This window comes from Tinamus guttatus, unplaced genomic scaffold (genome assembly GCF_059628265.1).
Source record: "Tinamus guttatus ecotype Peru unplaced genomic scaffold, ASM5962826v1 Tinamus_guttatus_pri_ptg000297l, whole genome shotgun sequence".
Classification (NCBI taxonomy): domain Eukaryota; kingdom Metazoa; phylum Chordata; class Aves; order Tinamiformes; family Tinamidae; genus Tinamus; species Tinamus guttatus.
In genome coordinates, this window is record NW_028288831.1 from 4,026,134 (window position 1) to 4,047,711 (window position 21,578).

General features: G+C 40.9%; 1 protein-coding gene across 1 annotated transcript; it reads right to left on the reverse strand.

Annotated features, from left to right (window-relative positions):
• MAN1B1 (mannosidase alpha class 1B member 1) lies at window positions 1-17,844 on the reverse strand. The gene is made up of 13 exons (XM_088527989.1): window positions 17,674-17,844; window positions 15,286-15,394; window positions 14,540-14,676; window positions 13,603-13,763; window positions 11,788-11,897; window positions 9,629-9,814; window positions 7,149-7,297; window positions 6,549-6,737; window positions 5,823-6,013; window positions 4,818-4,938; window positions 2,058-2,255; window positions 1,651-1,782; window positions 1-929 (listed from the first exon to the last, which is right to left on the reverse strand). The coding sequence occupies exons 1-13, from the start codon at window positions 17,803-17,805 to the stop codon at window positions 726-728; spliced, it is 2,019 nt and encodes a 672-aa protein (XP_088384115.1). The 5' UTR covers window positions 17,806-17,844; the 3' UTR covers window positions 1-725.
• Window positions 17,845-21,578: the final 3,734 nt, after the last annotated feature.

Sequence of the window (21,578 nt, forward strand, 5' to 3'; positions counted from 1 at the left end):
TTTGAGCCAAACCAGCAGCAAGTTTTCTACTCGGCTTTCCACCATTCGTTTCAGCCACAGCTTGAACAGATTGTTCAAAGTGCTCTAGAAAATTAAGATACTGTACAACTGGTGCTCTGCTGCAGCTTTCTTCTGCTAGTGTAACGCAGCATAGCTCAACAGTCTGGAATGAGATCAGAGCATCAGTAACAACACTGACACCTTGCTTTTACCTGGGACAATTGTACAGTTCGCTGGTTGTTCCACTTACCATCTGAAACAGGTTCTTACGAAGAAACGGTGCCATAAACCTAAGTGTTTCAGCATGGCCAGAATAAACTAGAAATCTTTTGGTTTATTCCTTCTCTTCAGCAACAACCCTGTGCTCTAAGACAGCTTGCTGCATTCCTGATACTTAATTATCATTTAGTAAGACTGACTAGTGAGTTCTGGTTCACCAGAGCCCAGTGAATTCCATGGTCCACATCACAATTATTCTCTTCTCTAATAATCAATACCAGGCAAAGCAGCTTAGCATGGCACAGCTTGTCCATCCCTGAACTAGAGATCAGAGGATAGATTTAAGACTGACAAAACTTCTCTAAACCAGAGATGCTTTCCCAAAGGTTTTGTTCGTTCATTTTAAACCAAGAAAGGTGCAAATACAGCATCTCTCTTCAAACCCTGAAAATTAAAGTGACTTGGAGATAAATACGCCACCACTGGAAGGTCTACTGACACTATGTCTATGCTGGCATCCAAATTGGGAGCGGATGAGCTTCTGTGTTAAATACATATTTGTCAAGGTTGATTAAGTCTATGTCATCTGAAAACAGCAAAAACATGTATTTGAGTGTTTCCCCAAGGAAGAAGCTCTCCATCTTATCTCGTGGCTCTGGATTACTGGGGTTCTGGACGTTGTTAATGGAAGTATAACCGCCTGCAGGAACCTGTGTGAAGAAGCAAAAATTCTGTATGTATCTATAACCTAAAAGAAATTATTATCTTCAAGAGCAACTAAATGTTCATTAACAAGTGAAAGCAAGTAGCAAGAAGCGGAATTACTTAATCTACTAAGTACTTATTTTCCACTTATATTTAAAACTTCAGTTATGAAAAACATAGTACACTAAAACACATTGCCATACAAAGCACTAGAATAAAATGAAGCAAAATGTCCATTTATGCTTAATGTATAAGTATTACAAATAAAAACCCACAGAAATTTCTGGGAAAATATACCAGAAGCAAACACTATAACTTCTAGATTACAGTTAGTCACACTACCAAACCTATTCTTTTAAGAACACACTGTGGATATTTAATGACCACCAGCAACCTGGACCACACTTTTACAGCACATGGTGAGAGATCTCACCATGATTACAGTATTCAGAATGAATACAAAAAAACCCCTCTAGACTTATTGAAGTATTAATGTTATTTTTGGCTTTTTTTTTTAAATGTTTTCTAGAGGGGGTATCCTTAATGTATTAAGCTTTTAGAGCAGGATAAACTTTAAGACACTACATGAACTGATGGGTTTTGCTTCTTAAGATTCTCCCCACAGGTTATTTGATGACTCTTGAAAACAGAAGTTTGAGAAGCTCAAGTGAGATTGAGAGAAGAAAATAGCATTGAAAAAGTTAGATCATTACAGGCTGATCTTACCCGTGTATACTTATTGAAGTTTTGCAAGATTTCCCAGCCCCAGTCTTGGTATTTCTTATCTCCGGTGAATCTGTACATATAGAAAAGGCTTTCCACAGTTTCTGGTCGCAGCAAGTTATGCCTGTCTGCAGGCTGCAGGAGCAGGAGAAAAACAAAATAAATAAAGACACAGATAATTCGGATGTAAAGTTTTCTTCAACACACACAGCGAGAAAGATGGTGTGATCAGATTGGTACTGCCCACCTCCATATACCCCAAATGATTTGTTATGCGCATTAAGGTACATCTGCAAAGCTGCTCAATGAGAATGGAGAGCATCACTGAGCGTTTGAACAGCTGAATAAAGTACAGAACCAACGCAACACAAACAGACATCAAATTACAGTCCAAGTCACTAGCTGTTCACCTTGATTTCAACATCTTTGTGGCCCTTTTGTGCATGAAGGTTGAAGTGCACGATCTCGGGGCTCAGGCCGGTCTCAACCTGCACATACATCTGGTGACAGGTTTCTATCAAGGCTTCAGCCAGTTTCATGTGATCGGCCGTCAATCCATTGTGAGCTCCCAGTGCCAAAGTGCCGGGCAAAAAGCAAACCAAATGGTCCTGCAAGACAAGACAACTGATACTGAAAAAGAGAAGCAAATCAACTAAGTAAAATGAACATTATAATCTTAGAACACAGAACATGTCTCTCTACTCTCTCTACATTTTGGGTACCAATACCTCAAGGGTAAATTTTAAAGAAACAGATGCAATGCAGGCAGCATTACTACGGGCACTTGGAGAAGGTACAAGACCCTGCTTTCTTTTTTATAACTGTGACACATTATTGAAAGAAGAAAGTTTTGAGGCTGGGGTAGAGAAAATCTTGTTTTCCAAAACTGTTCTTTCAAAACTGTTCTTTCAATGATATTTCATTAAATATATATCTATCACCTTAAGGTTTCTCAATACAGACCACTAGGGGACAAGCTTATCATCATCTGAACATAAAAAACAGAAAGAAAAGTTAGAAAATACAAATACTACTGTAAAAATAGTTTGTAAAACACAAATAATTTGAGACAGCATTCAAAACAGATCCTAGCAGATTTCAAAGACTGGCCATTCCTAGAAAAATATCTGTGCTGAGAAAAAACCTTTAGTGATCCAGAGTACTTAAGCCATGACACCCAGAACAAGCAGAAAAGAAAACGATAGGAAAAGTTTAAACAACTCTGTGACATAAGAAGTCTATTTCTGAAGTGTCAATATTTTAAAACAAAAAGTGGGGTGAGACAGAGAGATCAGAGTTAACCACAGAAAATGAAGGGAAAAGGTCCACAGATTTACAGTAATGCTAAAACAATGGTCTCAGAGAGTAATGAAAGACAGACAGTATTTGAAGAAACAGTTTTTATTTCACCCACTGATACAACTTCAAAACAATGACAAGCTTCCAAGCCTATTTCTGCCTGAAAGCTTGCCCCTTTCTGGTGACTTGTTTGGGATAACAAAAAGCTATTATTCCTTCTCCTCAATCAGTGAGGTAGGAAAGAGGTATCTGAGGGTGAAACGTTGCACGGTATTCATGCTTGCTCTCCCAAAACAAAGCAGCAGCAACAGAAACACTCCAGGGACGTTTCTTTCTTAGCTTCTAGATGGCATAAAAAACTGTGTTCAAAGGGCATGGGGTATGGTATTACCAGAAGAACTGTGCAGTATCTATAAACAACCAAGAAGAATTTAGTCACATTTCCAAGAAGAATTCAATATCTTTGAGAACAGCATTATATAAAATGCCAAAAGCCCACCTGCATTTATCTTCAGTTTGCAATGCAGGATTGGTTCTACACTTTCAGGGGCTAACCCACACCTGCTGAACACAGGAATTACTTGGTAGCATCATATATGGGATTTTTAGTAACTCTTAACATATAAAATAAAAACTCAGCTCATCAATCAAAAATACAGTGAAAAAGCTCCAGTACATGGACAGGACCTGTGTTAAACTCTTACTGCCCTGTCCAGTCCTATAGGAGATGCTTGAAGAGGGTGACAGTCAATATAAATATACTAGACAAACATTCTAAGATACCTGAAAGTCCTTTAGGCAAAGATAATCGATGAAGCACCGAATCAGTAGCTGCCTGGGACAAAGGCAAGCGTATTCACCCATGCAGGCACCTAGAGTCAAGCCAGGGAATTCTAAATGACTTAAATCTTGTCACATTTTGAGGTGGGGGAGCTCCCTCTAACCAAAACCCAGACTCTGGCCTCACTAAAAGCACTATGAGAGTTTGGGAAAGTCTGATGTTAGGAGCACGTGCTAAAGAACAGAACTGAACGTTTGGTAAACACATAAAATCCAGACACCAGATGAGTCAAAGAAAATGAATGTAAAGAGGAAGACCAAAAGTTACCAAAAGTTAAGGTGAAAAGTTTTCCCTATAGCCAACAGCATGGTATTTCATCCATTAATCCTAAATAGAGGAAAAGAATCAAATGACCCAAATGGACACTACCATCCAAAATTCTCTCTCTCTCTCTTTTTTTTTTTTTTTTTTTAAATGCAATGTTATATCACCTGCCCTTTTGAAGGTAAATCTGAAAAGGCAGGTGTGAAAGCCACAAGATATTTGGATTTATGGAAAACACAAATGAATAAAATAGGCACTGCCTCATCTGTTTCAAATGCAGCAACTCTACGACTAGAAAGAAAAACAACAACAACAAAAATAAATAAAACCCCAACGTCAGTATCAAAAAGCTCACTACTGCAGGAACGTAACTGGAATTTCTAGAGTGACTCAGAGAAGGAAACATAAGTCAAAGCCCTTGTCCTGCACAAGTGATGGCTATCTGCAAACCAGTTACTCTGGGGTGGCATTATACTGGCTATAGTCCTGCTTTTCTTTTAGAAGAGGACGATGCCAGCCCCTCAGACCTGCCATAATCCTCCTCCTCCTCCACGTGCCCTTCAGTTTCTCCTTGGTACAACACATGTTTGTGCAGTCAGAAGCTGTTGCTACTCGCATTCCAGCAGCACATCAAAGGCCTCGACTCACATGCCCAGAGAACATGTCTTTGCTCAGAGAGTGACAGCTGCCAAGAGTTGGATCAGGGGTGGGTGTGAGGAATGTCTTATTACTTATTTATTTTAAATAACGCCAGTGTGCTGCTTACCATCTTGGCACTGAAATGGCCATGAGCAAGCTCTCCTACAAAGGTAAGCTTCTTAGGTTGAGATCTCTGAAGAAGATGCTTTTTCACTCCTTCTATGGCTCTCACATAGTCTTCCAACAGCCTGTGAATTAAAATCAATCCCAGTTAGCTGAAATACACCCGCTACCACGCAAGTATTGTGGTACAAGAAAACCCTGGTGAATAAGTCCATTTAATGCTGACAAAAAGCCATGATTCATGGTCCCAGAAACAACTGTTCTCAGCTTACAGTCACAGTACAGCAGGGAAAAAGCAGTGATACAAACCAGCTCTACAGAGATGCATCTGCTGATATAATGAAAAACCTCAGAGAGGATGTTGATGTCCATGTGCATTAAATCCCCCAGCAGAAAACAAGTCCAGCAAAATCAGTAAATAACAATGAAAACTAGTTGGGTTTTTCCTCTCATTTTGAAGGAAATCTTCCTCCCCCACTACTGAACAACTCTAATTCCCCTGATCAATCCAAGTCTGCCCTCTACTTATGTTTCTCTGATATCTGTGGATAAGAAATCTAAAGCAAAGCTTGCATAAATATCTTACTTAGAGACTTCTTCTAATAGAAGCAACATGACCACTCACCCACCTCAAACACCTAGCAGGTTTGAGATGAGTTAGGGTGGAATTAGACACGGCTGGTGGAACAAAGTATCTACAGGCTGTGTATGCATGTTCCACACGTACTGCAAGGACTAACTTCTCTTCATCTGCTTGCAACTCTCCTTACACGTAACGCACTGAAGAACTAAAGAAGAGAAGCTTTCTGAGAGGTTTTGAAACCAAGCTTGGTGCTCTTGCATCAAATTACCACAGATTATCTTTTTGACCCAGCTTGCTGTTAAACACTCAGCAGTACCTTTAGTGGACTGTTGGGTACATAGTTTGCTACTTAAAAAATAAGCTGCAACAGAAAGTTTTCTGGCTTGTACCATTCTCACATTCTAAAGAAAAGTGGAAAGCACTTACTCATTTTCTTTTTTCCCACCCTGAATCCACTGCTTGAGCAAATATTCATAGTAGCTGTCAGCTCTGGCTCCCAGAGTATAGACACCCAGGTGAGTGAACTGCCCACTGTTGGTGTTTATAAACATAGGCACTAGTCCGTCATTTTTTCCTGAGAGGGTGTGAACATGCTTCATTACATCATCTACAGCTTTCTGTGAGGAAAAAACAATAGTGAATGTAAATTACACATATAAATAATGCACAAAAATGACAACTTTTCTTCCTCATATTAGCATAAGGGATATTAAGTTTAACTCATACAATATGTTAAATGCAAGCTTTCAGATTTTCTGATACTCAAAATACAATGATCTGGGTACATTTAAGTGCTCCGAGACATTTGTGCACTTTAAAACAGCAAAGAAAAACATTGCTAAATGAAAAGGGCAGTAGAAATTATTGTTCTGTGGAAATACTCTTGTTTCAATTAACTTTCCCTTATAAAGGAACCTTCTATAAGGCTCAGATTTACTGATTTTACATTTTAGTTAAGTTCCTTGGAGGGTTCAAGCAGGGCAACATCATTCTTAATATGTGCAACAGGGCATCTATGACTTTTTTTCTATACTTTTCTTCCTCTAGAGTTTGCCAGCTCATTCAGTAACATTAAGGGTTAACACTGACCATGGCAATAAAGGCTGTACTGTAAATGGGGCGGGAGGGGAGTTTCGACCAGTTCTCCCATACCTGGAATTTCTCATCGCCAGTGAGCCGAGAAAGCTCCCTGAACTCCAGCTGAATGCTGGTCACCTCTGCCACGGTGCTGTCAGACGTCCACCGTGGCGGATGCGCGGTGCCTCGGCCAATGTTGACATCGGAGTAAGGTACCTTGGAGGGTGTGTTGAACGCTGGCATAAGCCTGTTCCCAATGTCCTTCTAAAGAAAACCCAAGAGCACAGGACAGAAACATATCTTTACATGTTCTTTCAACTAGCAGGCAGGAGGAAAGAAAAAGAAAAGAAAAAAAAGCTTATTTTTAGACTGCGCAAGGATGTGAAAAATTAAAAAGGATTGTGGATGCATTCGCAGTTAAGAACTTCAGAGTTTTCACCTTGTTCCCCATATCATATAGCTTAGGTGTTTCTACAAGCTCTATACCACATGATTTAATTCTGAAATCATTGAATCCTCACTCAGATGAACACTAACTTAAGTAGGTGGCTGATAGCTGTTAAGATGCAAGGATAAAATACAGACCAAAAAAATGTAACATTTAATTTTCTGATGAATCTTTGCACAACATAAGCTACATATTCCAATTCGGATTGTGAGACACAAAGTCCTTACTGCTTTTTCCAGGAAGAGGCTATCTCCAGAGAGATGGTAGGTGCTGAGCAAGCCCCCCAGGATACGAATAGTGCTCTCAAAGAGGTTCACATCCACGTTTTTATCAAATACTAAGTCCTCTGCTACCCATTTTCTTGCTTCTTCAAACTCTACAAGACATAAAAGGAGGATCTATGATGAACTTCCAGCATGTTCCAACCACCAGGTAGACACATTACTATTCTATATATCCAAAGTAGTTCCTTATATCTATATAAGTGGTCATCATTTTAAGCAGAAAAATAAAATGATGAGCACATGCAGGGAAAATTCTTCATTCTTATTTGGTGTGCAACACAGATGCATACAGAAAAAAAACACAAAGCAAAATGGTAAGCTAACAGTTTTAAATAAATCATTCTTTATTAAAATCATCCAGCCATGGAGATCTTTCATATCTATCCATTTAACTAGACAGAAAGTTACACTTGAACAAAATATTTTTGATCCTTAAAATTCAGGTTTTTTTTTAAATCAAAGCTGTTATCTGTCATCATTACAAATAATATTTTGAATTAACATCCATTGCCATCTCTAGCCTAGCAGTGCTCTGGAGAGCCTGCCTCCTACTTCAGCACTTAACCCATAAAATTCAGAAGCATCAAATCCACATGGTGTCTAAGACAGTCTGCAATTTTTCCCCCCCCGATACAGAAATGTTATTTTAACACGCAACTAGAAAGTTGAAAAGGCATAGGGACGAAAAAAATAATAATAATTTAAAAAAAAAGAAAACACACTTTGGATTAGCCAGCAAGCAGCATCCCTCAGCAACTGCCTTTTCACAGGCTCTGGTGTGTTAGCGGATGCCTCTACCACTGAGGGCTAAGCAGGTACTTCAGACTGTGTCATGCCTGCCAGAAAGAAAGGCCCTTGCAAGTGGTCAAGGAAGAACAACCAGTTTCACAGAAATACAAGATATTGCCCAGGAAACTAACTGTCAGTGAGGGGATGCTTCCACATCCCCACAAGGAAAAGACTGGAATGCCCATGTAGGGTGTTTTAAGAATAAAACCTGTGATAGCTCATCCTAAATTGAACAGACTGTTTTAACTACACCACCCAGCCTGGAATATTTACACAGCTTTGTAAATTCTGGGTTTTCTTAGATGTTGGGTAAATATGATAAGTCTACTGAGACAAACCACAGGAGAAACCACAGGAGAAAATCTGTGTTGCTAGACTTTATCACTATCTAGAAGCAATGTGTATGACAGAAAAACACAAGGTCCTCTTTCACAAGAGGTCTAGCATGCACCAGCTTGTAAGAAAGATCAGCAACCTCAAACACGGCTTCCATTTATACAGCATCTGTTATTCAGAAAAAACCCCAAGAGCTTTCAAAAGCAATCACTAAATGGAGAACTGCTGTAAAATATGAAAAAGCTTTCAACAGAATCCATTCTTAACACATCTAAATCACTAATAATTTATTTTAAAAGCTCTATACAGTTCGTAATTAATTTTTTATTAGAAAAGCAGCACCCTGTCAACTTGATGTCACTTCAAGATAGTCTGCTTAAGCCTAGAGCTGGTGATGCAGGCAATGCAATCCGTTTGATTTAATATTTTACCTGAACACAAACTTCAAAGGTTAAAAAAAAAGAAAGAAATGGGAAAAACTTCTACTGTTCAGTGTGTCCTTCCTTGCAGCTCTGATCTTTCGCTCTTGACAGAAAAGAGATGCATCCTTTCTAAAATGACACTAAGGGGCTGTCTACCAAGGTTAGACAGACCCAACTCCAGAAAATTTTAAATACTGCTTGGAGAGAAAAAAAAAAAGGAGAGGAGGAACCCTTCTGGAAGATTATTTAAGCTAGTTGACTGCAAGAGAATTGCAGAATTTTTGGCCTAGTTTTTAAAATCTGTTTAAAAGCCTTCTCAAAGCACAGTCACCTTCAGAACAAAATGTGAGAAAATACTCGCAGTACAATAGTTCAGGAAGGAAGTACTGAAACTCCCCTTCTCCCTTCACTGACTCCTTAGAGGAGCCAATCTCTTAAATCTATAAGGTGAATATTGTTCTTAGATGTCATAAAACAAAAGCATGGGAGTTCAGGCTAACAATAAAAAGGTGATTGGTAAAGAGCCTATGGTGGCTGTATAACGCCACAAAGGACTCCAGGGATTCAGGACAAAAACAAATTCAGGTGGCCTGCTAGTCCACACCTCCATTTCTAGCAGAGATATCCACACTTATACATATTTTCTTTGTGGCTCAAACTCTTATCCAAGAGCAAAAGTACCCTTGAGCATGTTTGGATTCTTTTATATACAGTACATATTTGCTGTCATAGGAAAACTAAATTCATCACCAACATGTAATCCCTGTTCTCTTCAAAGAGGTCCAAACATCCTGCCTGAACAGATAATAAGGAATTATTTGAGAGAAAGGAAAAAATAAATAAATGAAATTTAAAAACAGAACAAAAAAAAGTTACCTTCTTTTAAGCCTAATATCCACATGGTATCTAAAGCATCGATCAGAGTAAGGCCGAGTCCAAACCACTCACTGTAAGATTTGGATAAAGGCTTCAGTTCATCATGTCCCCAGGCAAAATCCTTATATCCTTTCCAGGCATGGCGGAATGCTTCGATCACAGCCATCTGACGCTCATTTATGGGCACTGCAAAAGGAAAAACAGCACCTGGCTCAAGATCCCTGCAGTGGAGTTACACAGCCATCCCAAACACCATTTTGCTGAATTCTATCTCAAATAGTCTTTTTTTTTTTCCTCCTCTTAATTTAAGTGATTGGTGTAAAGGAAAACCCATCATTGGGTGATTTTTCTCAGTACCCCAGTCAGCAGTTCAGCCAAATGGAAGCAGAGATCTCTCCCTGACAAAATAAGGGTGATTTCTTCAAATACAACACTCAAATTATCCTGTGCATACTTACTAGATGAAATTACTATAGCTCAAATACCTGAAAGTCAGGAAAAACCACAATTAAGATTACCTTATCAACTGTAATTCAGCTGTTGTATATATGTGCTTAAAATATAGTCCTCATCTAATTCACTATATATCATTTTTTTTCCTTTATCTTCAATGCCTTATTCATTCCCTTCTGTTAGATTAAGTCAGCTGCATAAAGCATTTTCTCTTCGTAAAATGTTTTCTCTTCAGTTTTTCATTTAAAAAGAATGGAAAAAGTGACTTTTCTGTCTTGGGTAAAGCCATGTGTTTTTCCATTGTTCTACTACCAAAAATGGTTGAAATTTATGTTTGCAATTTATTATAAAATTTGAGCTCAGGTAACATCCAGCATGCAAATTAACAATCCCCTTAGCTGAGGTTTGGCAAAATTACAAGCTAATGAAGAAGGAACTTCAGAGTGGAAGATGTCAAGCAATGTAACTAATGTCATTTATATTTTGCTAACACAAGTGGAATACATCACACTGTATTCCAGTGTCTGCATTTATCATGCCAGAATTTCCTCAGGTGAACCTGGAAAGCAGAATAACAAGTTCGACAAGGACAGAGACTGCAAAAACAACTTCTTCAGCTTCCTGATGAGCCTTAAAAATAGTTTGACTTAAAGAGAGAATGTCTTTTGCTCTGCAATCCAGGGAAAGTAAAACCACTGCAGGAAAAGGAAGTTGTTTGATTCAAGCCCTCTCTCGCTAAATTATTCTTTCCTGGAGAAGAGATGAGCATGTCTGCTTCTTCCCAGGGGACAGATTTCAAAGATTTGGTACTAGAATTTATTTTCAATGTCACTCTAATTGTTTAAGGAAAGCAAAAATACAAACAAGATGTCCCAAAGCGAGTGTACACCTTCCATAAAGAGAAAGAACAAAAATACACAGTGCACATGTTCAGCTCCCGTTCCTCTGGTTTCTCTTCACTGAATTAAGCAAAAAATGTAAGCAGGGGAAAGCATACAAAACTCACAAGACAAAAGATGAAAATGAGAACAGACCTACAAACTCCTAAACATGAAGCAGTTATATTCTAGAAAATCAACAGAGAAGACCCAAATCAAACAAGGGGAACTTGGGATCACTTTGCTTCAAAATATCAGAGAAAACAGTGCTGCTGCAAAAATATAGAGCATGAGGGAACATGCATATACGTTTTCATACAAGTGAAACACTCCCTTTGTAGCTATAATCCTGATAAAGAAGATACATTTTATGCAGCACCTCAGAAAAGACACCCCAAATGCTTTTCAGAAGCAGACACACACACTCTAAGACAGGAGAAATGTAGCAGTGAGCTGCATTCAATGCAGTTTATAACCTTTAAAAAAGCAGAGTCATGTTAAATGAATTGCACTCAGGCATCAGAATATTCCTTATTCCATATTGAGAAGCAAAACTAGAATTCAACCAAAATTCTCACGATTAACAAATGTGTCCTTATTCACTGCAGAACAAGGGCACTGATGAGTTTTGATGTCCTAGATAAATAATCTCTTCCTATAGGAACAGTTTTATAGAACTGTTCCTTCCTACGTCCTTCTCTCATCAGATTTTTCCCCCATAAACTGAGGAAAAAAAAAGAAAAAGGTGTGGGAGCAGGGGGTGAAAAGGAATTGCACAACTTTGACAATCACAGTCAACAGATATAAAGGTGTCTTTGTTCTACTTGCCTGGTTCTTTCTGGCTTTCAGCTTCCATAGATGAGGGTTTTTCTGGTTCCTTAATTTTGCTAGAAGGAGGTTCGGTGCTTTGGTCAGGTTCTATCACTGCTCCTCTCCAACTACAAATACAAGGAATTGAAATTAAAATTTCATTTGATTACACAAGATTGTGCAAATGAACAAAACTTATCTGTGTATTCCCTATTTTCACTACATTTGATGAAACAGGAGTTAGATTTTTGTATCAAAGATCAAAATAACTGTGTTGCTCACTAGCTATTTGTCATTTGCACCAGAGAAATTTCACTCAGTTAAGAATGCATCTTCCAGCTTTTGAGATTTTATTAAATATCTTGGCATTGGAATTTTACAAAGAAATTTTAATACACATGCAAACACCTGAGATTGCTGCATTTGAAGTGTTTAGTTTCATTTCAGAACTTTAATGTTCACAGGAGCCATTAGCACTGTACAAATGAACATCATTAGGAACTCACGAATAAGCACAATGGAGTATAAAGTATTCGCTTTATTATCAAGGACTTCTCAAGCCTTTCCCACAAATACAGAAGCACAAAACTACTGAAAGAAGTTTTATTAAAACTATTTTGAAGGAAAAAAAGTCTTTTAAAATAAACCTCAGTTCCTGCCACATTCACAGCAAGATCAAACCATCTTGACCGTTCTTAATAAATAAAAACGTTATCTTTGAGTTCATGATATAACTGCTAATGGACCATGGCCTTAATAATCTTAAAGTTTCATACTGTTTTCAATCAGCATGCCTTATGATTTCCATAAATCAAATCATTTCTTTTTCTTACTCTCTCATTTAAAATTTGTAACAAGTCTTTGCTGTGCTATAACCATTTTTCTAAGTTCTCCTGTTCTGCTCTACCAGCAACAGCATCAGCAGAGGCACAGGAACGCTGCTCTCCAAGCCATTTTGAGCATTCAGATAATCCTAATAGCCAAAAGGCTGAAGCAAACACAACTCTGACACCATGATCAACTGAGCCACGTCAGTGCTGAAAAAGGACACAGACATTCAGAAAACGAAGTCTAGTGCCCTCATACTTTAAGAATCTCTACTGAATTTCTAGCAGTCTTTTCTACAGCAAAGTTACATTCCCTCAGTTATTTAAAATCAAAGGACTCCCCTCGGGAATAGCCTAGAGAATTGTATCTTTGTATCAATAGTCAGAGCACCATAGGTCCCTTGATATAGCAATATCAAAAATCTGTATGAAGATGCTTTGCTGGTACAACTAATCCCTTATGAAAAAAATGGATAAGAATATCTTATACAGCTCCATCTGCACAGCCACATACCTATGGCTTCTGCCAGCTTTCCTTGTGCTTGCTTCATTTACTGCCATCGTACTGCTACCCAACTCTGTGACACTGCTATGAGTGTCAAGCCCAGATCAGGGCAGAGCCCCCTGTGTCCGTATACTGACACTGGTATGTTCACATTTTCCAGAAGACAAGTGGAAACACACGCTGCAAATTCTGCATGGTACTAACAGTGTATAAATTATTAGAAACACAGAGTCAAGCAGGGCTCCAAAACTTCCCTGGAATTCTACAATAAAAATAACAGAAACAGTAAAACCACACATTTGCCCAAATAAAATAAATCAACATAGCAATATCAAGAGATGTCAGGCAAGAGGGAATAATCATAAATAGAGGGAAAAGAATAATAATAAAAAGTCAACACAGACAAAAACACCCTACAATTTTTGCTGCAACATCCAAGGGATGCTGACAAGAAGAAAAAAAAAAAAGAGAAAAGCTGTAACTTGCTGGAAATATTTCTACCTGATAACAGATTTCTCTGTCTTCTCTTCTTTTTCAGTCTGGACTGGTTCCTCTAAAACTTTGCTGGTATCATGTTGGGTCTTGAGCCTCACATCCCTCCGTGGTGGCTTGATCTGAAGATTAGGAGGACCACGACGGACATGAGGCAACTTTGGCTGCTTCTGAGAAAACAAGTGAGAAAAACAAAAAAACGTGCTGAAGACCTTGTTTGATTTTTTAAAGCTTCAGTAAAGCTACACAGTTGTTAAATATACATTGATAAATCATCTTTAATTCACACTGTCTACTAGTAATGAAATTGCCATAAGACATTGTCAAAGGAGCATAAATATATTTGATTTCATTTTACTAAGTACAGTATTTTTTTATTAGAATTGGCAAGAATTCAGTGCAACACTTATCACATCCTATGTCTCATTCAATCACACGTTCCATTTAGGCTCCTTGCAACTGCAAGGCTGACGCCTGGAGTACTCTACAGCACTAAAAGGTCAAACAAATCACATCAGGAAGGCGAAGTCTCAAATAACAGGTCAACATGACTTAAAAGTTCTCTGCTCCACAGCACATTGGCAATTTAGAAAAAGCATTTCCCACTGCTATTCCTGCTCTTCCCACTTCCACGCAGCATCTTCTACACCCTTATGTTATCCAGCAGCATTCCTATTAAAGAAATTGATGAAATTCTTCAGATAGAAAAAGGAATTCCCAAGAGCCACACAGAGTCCCTCTTTAGACTCAGATTGGGTATGGCCTAAAGCCAACACATACTATACCATAACCAAAGCTCTTCCTGAGAGGATAGCACTCCATTCAGAGCAAATCTTATTGCAGGCTATAATTTCTTTTTTCCATGACAACCACTGGAACCAAGCGCTATTGGCAACTTTCACAAATTCTTTGGCAGGCTTATAAGGATCATTCCATCATATGGTACCTGAAGTGAAAGCTCTGGGTAGTCTCCAAGGTTGGCATCTGCTTTCCGAGGTGCTGGTAAAACAGCTGGATTTGCCAACTTTAGCCCAGGAACTTCTGGCTCTGCTCTCTGATCATCTGGTGATTTGTTTGTTAGACCTAGACACAAAAAAATCACTCAGCACAGGGAATTAGCAATCTAGACTCCAGCTAGGAATGCATTCAAATAATCTATGCACCACCAGAAATGTTTCTATTCACAAAACATTGCTACGTAAGCCCTGCTTGTTAGATACAAAGTGTCTTCTAATGTTAAGACTTCCAGAATATAAAAAGAGACTGTTGAACAGAGCATGTTTTTCATTTCAGATTTTCAATTCAGGCAGCAAGATAATACTGTAGGTAAATGTGCCTTTATATTTCAGAAAAGCATGGAATTTAAAAGCTGAACAGAGGATTATCTTATCTTCAGTGTGTATATTTGGGTTACCAAAATGTACACACAAATATAATCAAAACATACTCATGGCCTCCAGACCTGAATCATCAAAATGTTGCTGCTAGTCACGATAAAGAACTAAAAGGCACATTAAAATATGCCTGAGTAAGCATAACCAAGGAAACACCACATAAAACTATTTCACAACTCCACTTTAATAAATGTACCCAGTCATTGTCACTGCAAGATAGAATTATCTAGGAAAATTAAAACAGTCTCTTAAACATAAGAACTCATTCAGGTAATTCTGAGCCATACAGAGCACATACTTTTCCACGGCTCTCCCATAGTTGTATACGAAATGACTCCGCAGACGGCCAGGAAGGCAAACAGGAAGAGAATCACACTCCGTTGGAGTCGAGACAGCTGCTTCCATTTCTTTGGGAAAGAAAATGAACAAGAATATTTAGCATGACATTAGAGAATCCCTAAATTCAGAGAAAAAAAAAAAAAAAAACACTCCCATCCATTCAGAGCAAGGTATAAAAACTTGGTTCTACCTGATTTTACCCTATCTTTCCAACCGCCGAAGTCCATTGTTTGTTTTCTTTTGATGACAGGACAGCAATATAACGGGCCGGCATACAGTCCAGGGGAAATATCAGAGCCACTCACTACAAGAACTTATAGGCTGTCAGTGCAGAGACTCCCTGCACGAGCATCATCTAGAACAGATTTTCACCACGGCCTTTTGCCAGCTGACCCGCACATCTGCCCAGAAGTAAAGCTCGAAATGAGACATCAGACTCCTCTGTTGTCGTTAACAAAATATTACGAGAGAGATATACAAAGTGAGAAACAAAAGAGAGTGGAGAAAAAACTGAAAATGATATTGCAGCCAAGAAGAAAGGCTCCAAATAAAGCTAAGCCCTGGTAATTAGACAAGAAAATGTAGGCATTTTGCCTCTGACAAGCAACGTTCACGAAAATACCAGGAAATTAGGGTCTGCCACCACAAATACGGTCACCAATCTACAGTAAGGTGAAAATGAAATAAACAACAGCACAACTGCTGTGTGAACAAGACAAAAAAACAGTATTGGGCAAAAACTTGGTATTTTTTCAAATTGAAGCAGATATTTACAACAAAACCTCCAAAAATCAGACCCCAAAAGCTATGTCAGTGTAACAAATAAGATTTTCTCACTGGAGGCTTTACCACTTTGATCTTAACTAACTTTTCTATTACTAGATTGTTAGTTTCTTAACTAACATGCTATCCATGCACCCCAGTGCAGCAGCCAGTTTCCAAAGCCTTGCTTTGGCACATGGCAAGGGAGGTTTTGGTGCAGAAGCTATGCTCAGGGACACCCTCCAGTTCCCTACATGCTGCCATACCCCTAAGTACTCCCTATAGTTCTCGCATTCTTAATAAAACCCACAGACTGCAAATATCTCCACGAGGAGACAGCAGCGCGGCCGCCTCGCGAAGCCCCACGATGCACGTTGTGCACAGCAATCCCGGGCACTCTTGCATGCAGCAAAGTGCTGATCCTGCTCCTTCACCTCTGACTCTATCTGTGCTGCCAACAGCATAACCACCTCACAGTTTCAAAGGGATGTTTGCAAAGCCTGCAGCTTTCAGCTTACTTGGAGCAGAAAGGAAGAGTCATTAACTCTACAGTTATTCCTATGCATCCTAAAGACATGTCCCTGTGAGTGCATTCACCAGCATCTCAGTACTCTGCCTGATAACACAGACAAAAAAAGGGTGAACCGTACCCTGCACCTGTGTTTCCTTAAACTGTAAATAAGGGAGGCGCTGCAGTCTAGCATCCCTGAAGGGCTCCTACACTCGCAACCTGATCGCACCACAGGCCTCTGCTAGGTGGCTGTCCCTCTCCGCTCTTGGCATTTTGGCAGCAGCGTGCAGGGTCACCTCCTCACCTGAGGTCACAGTTTTCCATCCCTGTCCAAGCTTTCCAGCTGCTCCCACCCCCAAGCAGAAAACCAGATCACATCCACACAGCCCTGCTAGCAACTCCTGTCTGACGCTCAGCCTTCTTCCCATCAGAAGTGCAGCCACTGTCCTCACTCCTCCACAGCACAGGACATTGCTCCTCCTTCGAGTGCCAAAACAGGGAGCAAAGACACCAAGGCCAAAAAAGCATCTCTCCTCTTCCCTCCCATCCACCTCCCCACCTCGCCTGTAAAGGGCCGGATCCCCTCCCCAAACACTCGCCCTGCTCTCCCCTGCTTGGCTCGCAAAGCCAGACGAGGACAAGATCGACCCACAGCCCCAACACCTCCCAGAGGCCCCAACGCGGGGCGCCCCCATCGCCAGATGCCCCCAGCCCCACGGCACCGCCGCTCCACAGCCTGGAGACCTCACAGGGGGCCGGGAAGCCTCCCCACAGCGCGGGGCAGCCTCGTCTCTGGGTGACCCCCGCAGTAGCCCCGGCATTCCCTGAGCTCAGAACGATCCCCAGATGCCGAGGCCCGGCAGCTCGGGGGCTCCCCCGCCGCCCGAGGCTCCTCTCACGCTGCCACGAAGGGGTGCAGCTCCCTCCCCCCCAGCTACCGGCACCCCCTGGCCACGGACCCCTCGGGCTCGACAGCCCCTCATGGCCGCGACGCGCCGCAACCGCGGTCCGCCGACAGGCAGCGGCCCCAGGTCGCCTCTCAGAGCCCCCGCAGCCCCCGCGCGGCCCCCTCACCCGCCAGCACGAGCGCCGCCTCCAGGCCTTGCTGTTGTTGTAGCCGCCGGCGCCCACCGCCTCCTCGGGACTCAGAGTCACCGAGATGAAGTCGCGCCTGGGCGGCGAGGCGGCGGCGGCGGCCGAGTACATGGCGGCCGCCTCAGGGGCCGCGCCGCCCGCCGCCCCGCGCCGCGCCGCCCGCCGCCATCATCCCGCCGCTCCCGGACACACAGCGGGGGCGGGTAGAGTAGCCGCTTCCGGGTGCCGCTCTAGCCCGCGCGCACGGCCGCGGCTCTATGGCGCCCTAGCAACGGGCCGCCGCGCCCTAGCAACGGCCCCGGTGGCGGCCCCGCGGGGGCGTTGGGGTCCCCGGTGGCGGACCCGCGAGCGGGTGGTTTGCTGCTGCCCCCCTCAGCCACAGCCCTTTCCTGTGCCATTTTATACAACAGCACGGGTCGCCCTGGGAGTTGCTTTCCCTCTCCCCTGCCTGGCGCCAGCTTCCTACGTGCTCTCCCCACGTAGCCAGACAGACCTTATCCACCAAGCACCCCGGCCACTGTGGCAGAAAGCAGGGAGTGATGGTGGGATCCTTCTCTATTCCTCCATGTCACATGACTACGCTGTAGAGACTAGTCCCAGAAAGGCTGAGGTTGGCATGGAGGAAGCCCAAATGGAAAGGTGCATACATGAGGCCAACAGAAGAAAAAGCAGCGCAACGAGGATCAAGAGAAAGGCCCGGGCTGATAAATGTCACCCCTTACCCGCCTTTGGGAACATGCCGCTTCCCTGGAGCCATCTGAGGCTCAGCACAAACCCCACTGTGGTTGCCATTTTGTAATATCCACTGCTATCTCACATTCCTTCTATCTCAGGTTCAAAGTTCAACAGGGAAAAAGAAAATATTGGTGCAGCCATGGACTACTGTTCTGGAGCAGAGCACTGTGGTCATGCTGGCACTAAATTCACCTTCAGCTGTACATAAGGATGCGTTTAATATACATCTCGCAAGCCTGTAAACTGAGAATGCACTTTGCACTGGATTTCCAGATTAAACCAAAAACTGGGGAGGGAGAGCTGGGAAGCATTTCATAATTAAAAAAAAAAAAAAAACTAAACATGCAAACAAAATATTTGGTAGGTATTAAAAAATGCTGCATAGACAAGTAGAGGAACAATTTAAAAGAATTCCAAAAGATTCTTTTTAAGTATTTATTTTCCTGTCACAGGGACTACCCTTTCAGTTAGCTTAAAATGTCTAAAAATAAAAGGTCTCCAGCAACCTTCATATGGAGGCTAAGAGAGAAGCATGGATGAAGCAGATATGAAAGGAGGAATATGCACTTCTGAACTTTGCTGAGTCATAAACAGCACTAAACCCCAAGAAGGCAGAAGATGATCTGTCACTTACGAAAAAATACTAAATTTTCCCTTATTGATGTTCTATAAAGAGAGACCTTTTAAAAAGGGGCCTATCAATGGGAAACAGAGCAGATGTGTTGTTACGCTTTATGCTCAACGTATCTCATTAGCTAAACAACATCTATGAAGGCCTGACTCAGAACCATATCCTGCTCAGGTTGTCTTTAAATAAAAGCAGTTGGCACACTACCTGCCAATAAACTCCCTCCCTCACAGAAGTGTTATCCCACCATAAACTGCGTTAAAGAAAAAAAAAAGAAAAAAAAAAGAAAAAAAAAAGTCTGCATAAGACACAGTATTCTCATAAAAAAATCACAAAATCAAACTTTTTCCAGTATTAGAGTCTCCTGGATTCCACGTCATGTTGTAAGTTTGAAACACGGGCACTACACCACGTTACAGCACCCAGCCATGCCATCAATGACAGTGATCTGCGGCTGTGGTCACAGCATCCATGCAGGGACAAACACAACAAGGATATTTTCTTCACAAACAAGAAACAGATAGACACGTTATAGAAATCACAATAATATCTTTATTATAAAAATGCTTAAATCTCCAAAAGTTTCTGGAATAGCGTGGGATTTGCCTTTGTTTCAGGTAAGTTTTTCTTCTTTTCACAATACATGCCAGAAGAGTTTTATTATATATATGACATTTTTTATTCTCAGGTCCCTCAAAAAATTTGTGTAACATTTCAGTTTAAAACGTGAGGAGTTGTTTAAAAATCCCCAAAGGATATTTTTTGCATTCTAACTCAGCTCCTCCTTGAAAAACAACCCTTAAAAATCATGTCAGTAGCTCAGTGTTCACATGATCAAAGCACACAGGGTCGTATTGTAATTCAGTCTCAAACAAGAAAGCATTTTAGCAAGAGCAGAAGAAATATGCTCTTTTATAGCACAGTGCAATTTAAAACAATCCTGTGCCTGAGTTGACAAGCAATAGCAACAAAGATACAATGCGATTTCTTCTCAGATGTAAAACTTGACTGACTGGAATGGAATGGAATGACCATAGCAAGATTGTGCAACAGAAATTACAGAATTGTGTGTCAAGTGTAAAGGCTTAATTTATACTAAAAATCAGACTTACTGGTTGAACATGCAACCATTGCACATGCAATGAGGTAATCAGACTGCAATTAGCTGATCTGCAGGTACAAAAGACTAAATACTTGTATATATGCAGATATAGCTGATATTTGAAAACCCTGCCACTGACATTTAGATGCTTTCCTTAGAAAACTGGAGCCTACTTGCAAGTTACAATTACTCACAAAGCTATTTTTGAACTTCACCAACATGTGGAATGTGGCTTCATAACAAGAACTGGAGAAAACCACAAGTTATTTAAAATATTTATGCATCATAAAAGGAACATTAATTTCTCAGCAGAAGCAGATGCATGAAGCACAGCTATCCAGAAGAGGCAGCTTCCTCACTGCCTTCTCCAATGCCTGATTTTCTGGAAGGGGTATAGCATGCTCATCGACTAAATCCTCTCCAGGAACACACCTGAAGGGCTTTGCGAGCCCGTGAGCTGACACTCAGCCCGGGTTCTGCAGCAGCAGCTGCCCATGCGACAGGTCTACCAGAGTAGACGTGAAGAATCAATCTGCACACCATGGCTATCCTGGGATCCCTCGGGCAGGGCATTGCTCATATGTTCTGACAATTAGCACTCTCAGTTACCTGCTTTTTATGTTATGGTTAGTAAAAATCTTTAAAAAAAGAAGGCACCTAAAGAAGTGTTTCCATACGTGAAAGAGTGCTGGAAAACTACCAGCCCAGAAACTATAAAGGCAGAGGCTAGTGCATGTGCCATTTACACAGCTTGTGCTGGGATTAAGTCTTTTATTTATTTATTTATTGCTTGTCTTGTCTTTTGGTTAAGCATTTAATTTCACCCTCTGGATTTGTTCCTCTTACTACTGTCAGGCACTTATAGAGTGTCCCCCTGTTAGGGATTCCATATATAGCATTGAAAAAAAAAATGCCAAGTATAATTATTTTTTGGCATAAGATTAGGAGTGCAGAGGGCTGCCACAAAAATAGTTGTTATCATCCTGTTTTAAAATAAACAGGTCATTACAGCTGTAAAGGGCAATCCTTCTAAGCTGTGTATTTATTTTGTTTTCTTGGAGTGCCAGCACTGAGCTTTAGCAGTGCAAACCTATTTGTCCTGCTTTAGAGTCTGTATCCCAAGCAACACTTTGTATGGCAGCATCCCTACCTACATCAAACACCTCTGTAAAATCAGGTTACAGGATCGTACTGCTGAATTGGATCTTCTAACCTGTACAGGGTTAGGAAAGAGATGAAATGCCCCTAAGCACCAAGACATTCAATGCTCTTCAAGCTAAGGCCTCACATTGATCTGACTTCCTCTCTGCTCACAACTTAAAAAAAAAAGCAGCATGAATAAGATACTGAGCAAGGCACTATAGAGATTTAATCTTCTTACATACAACAACACCAAAAGTAAAAGAAATACAAAATCTG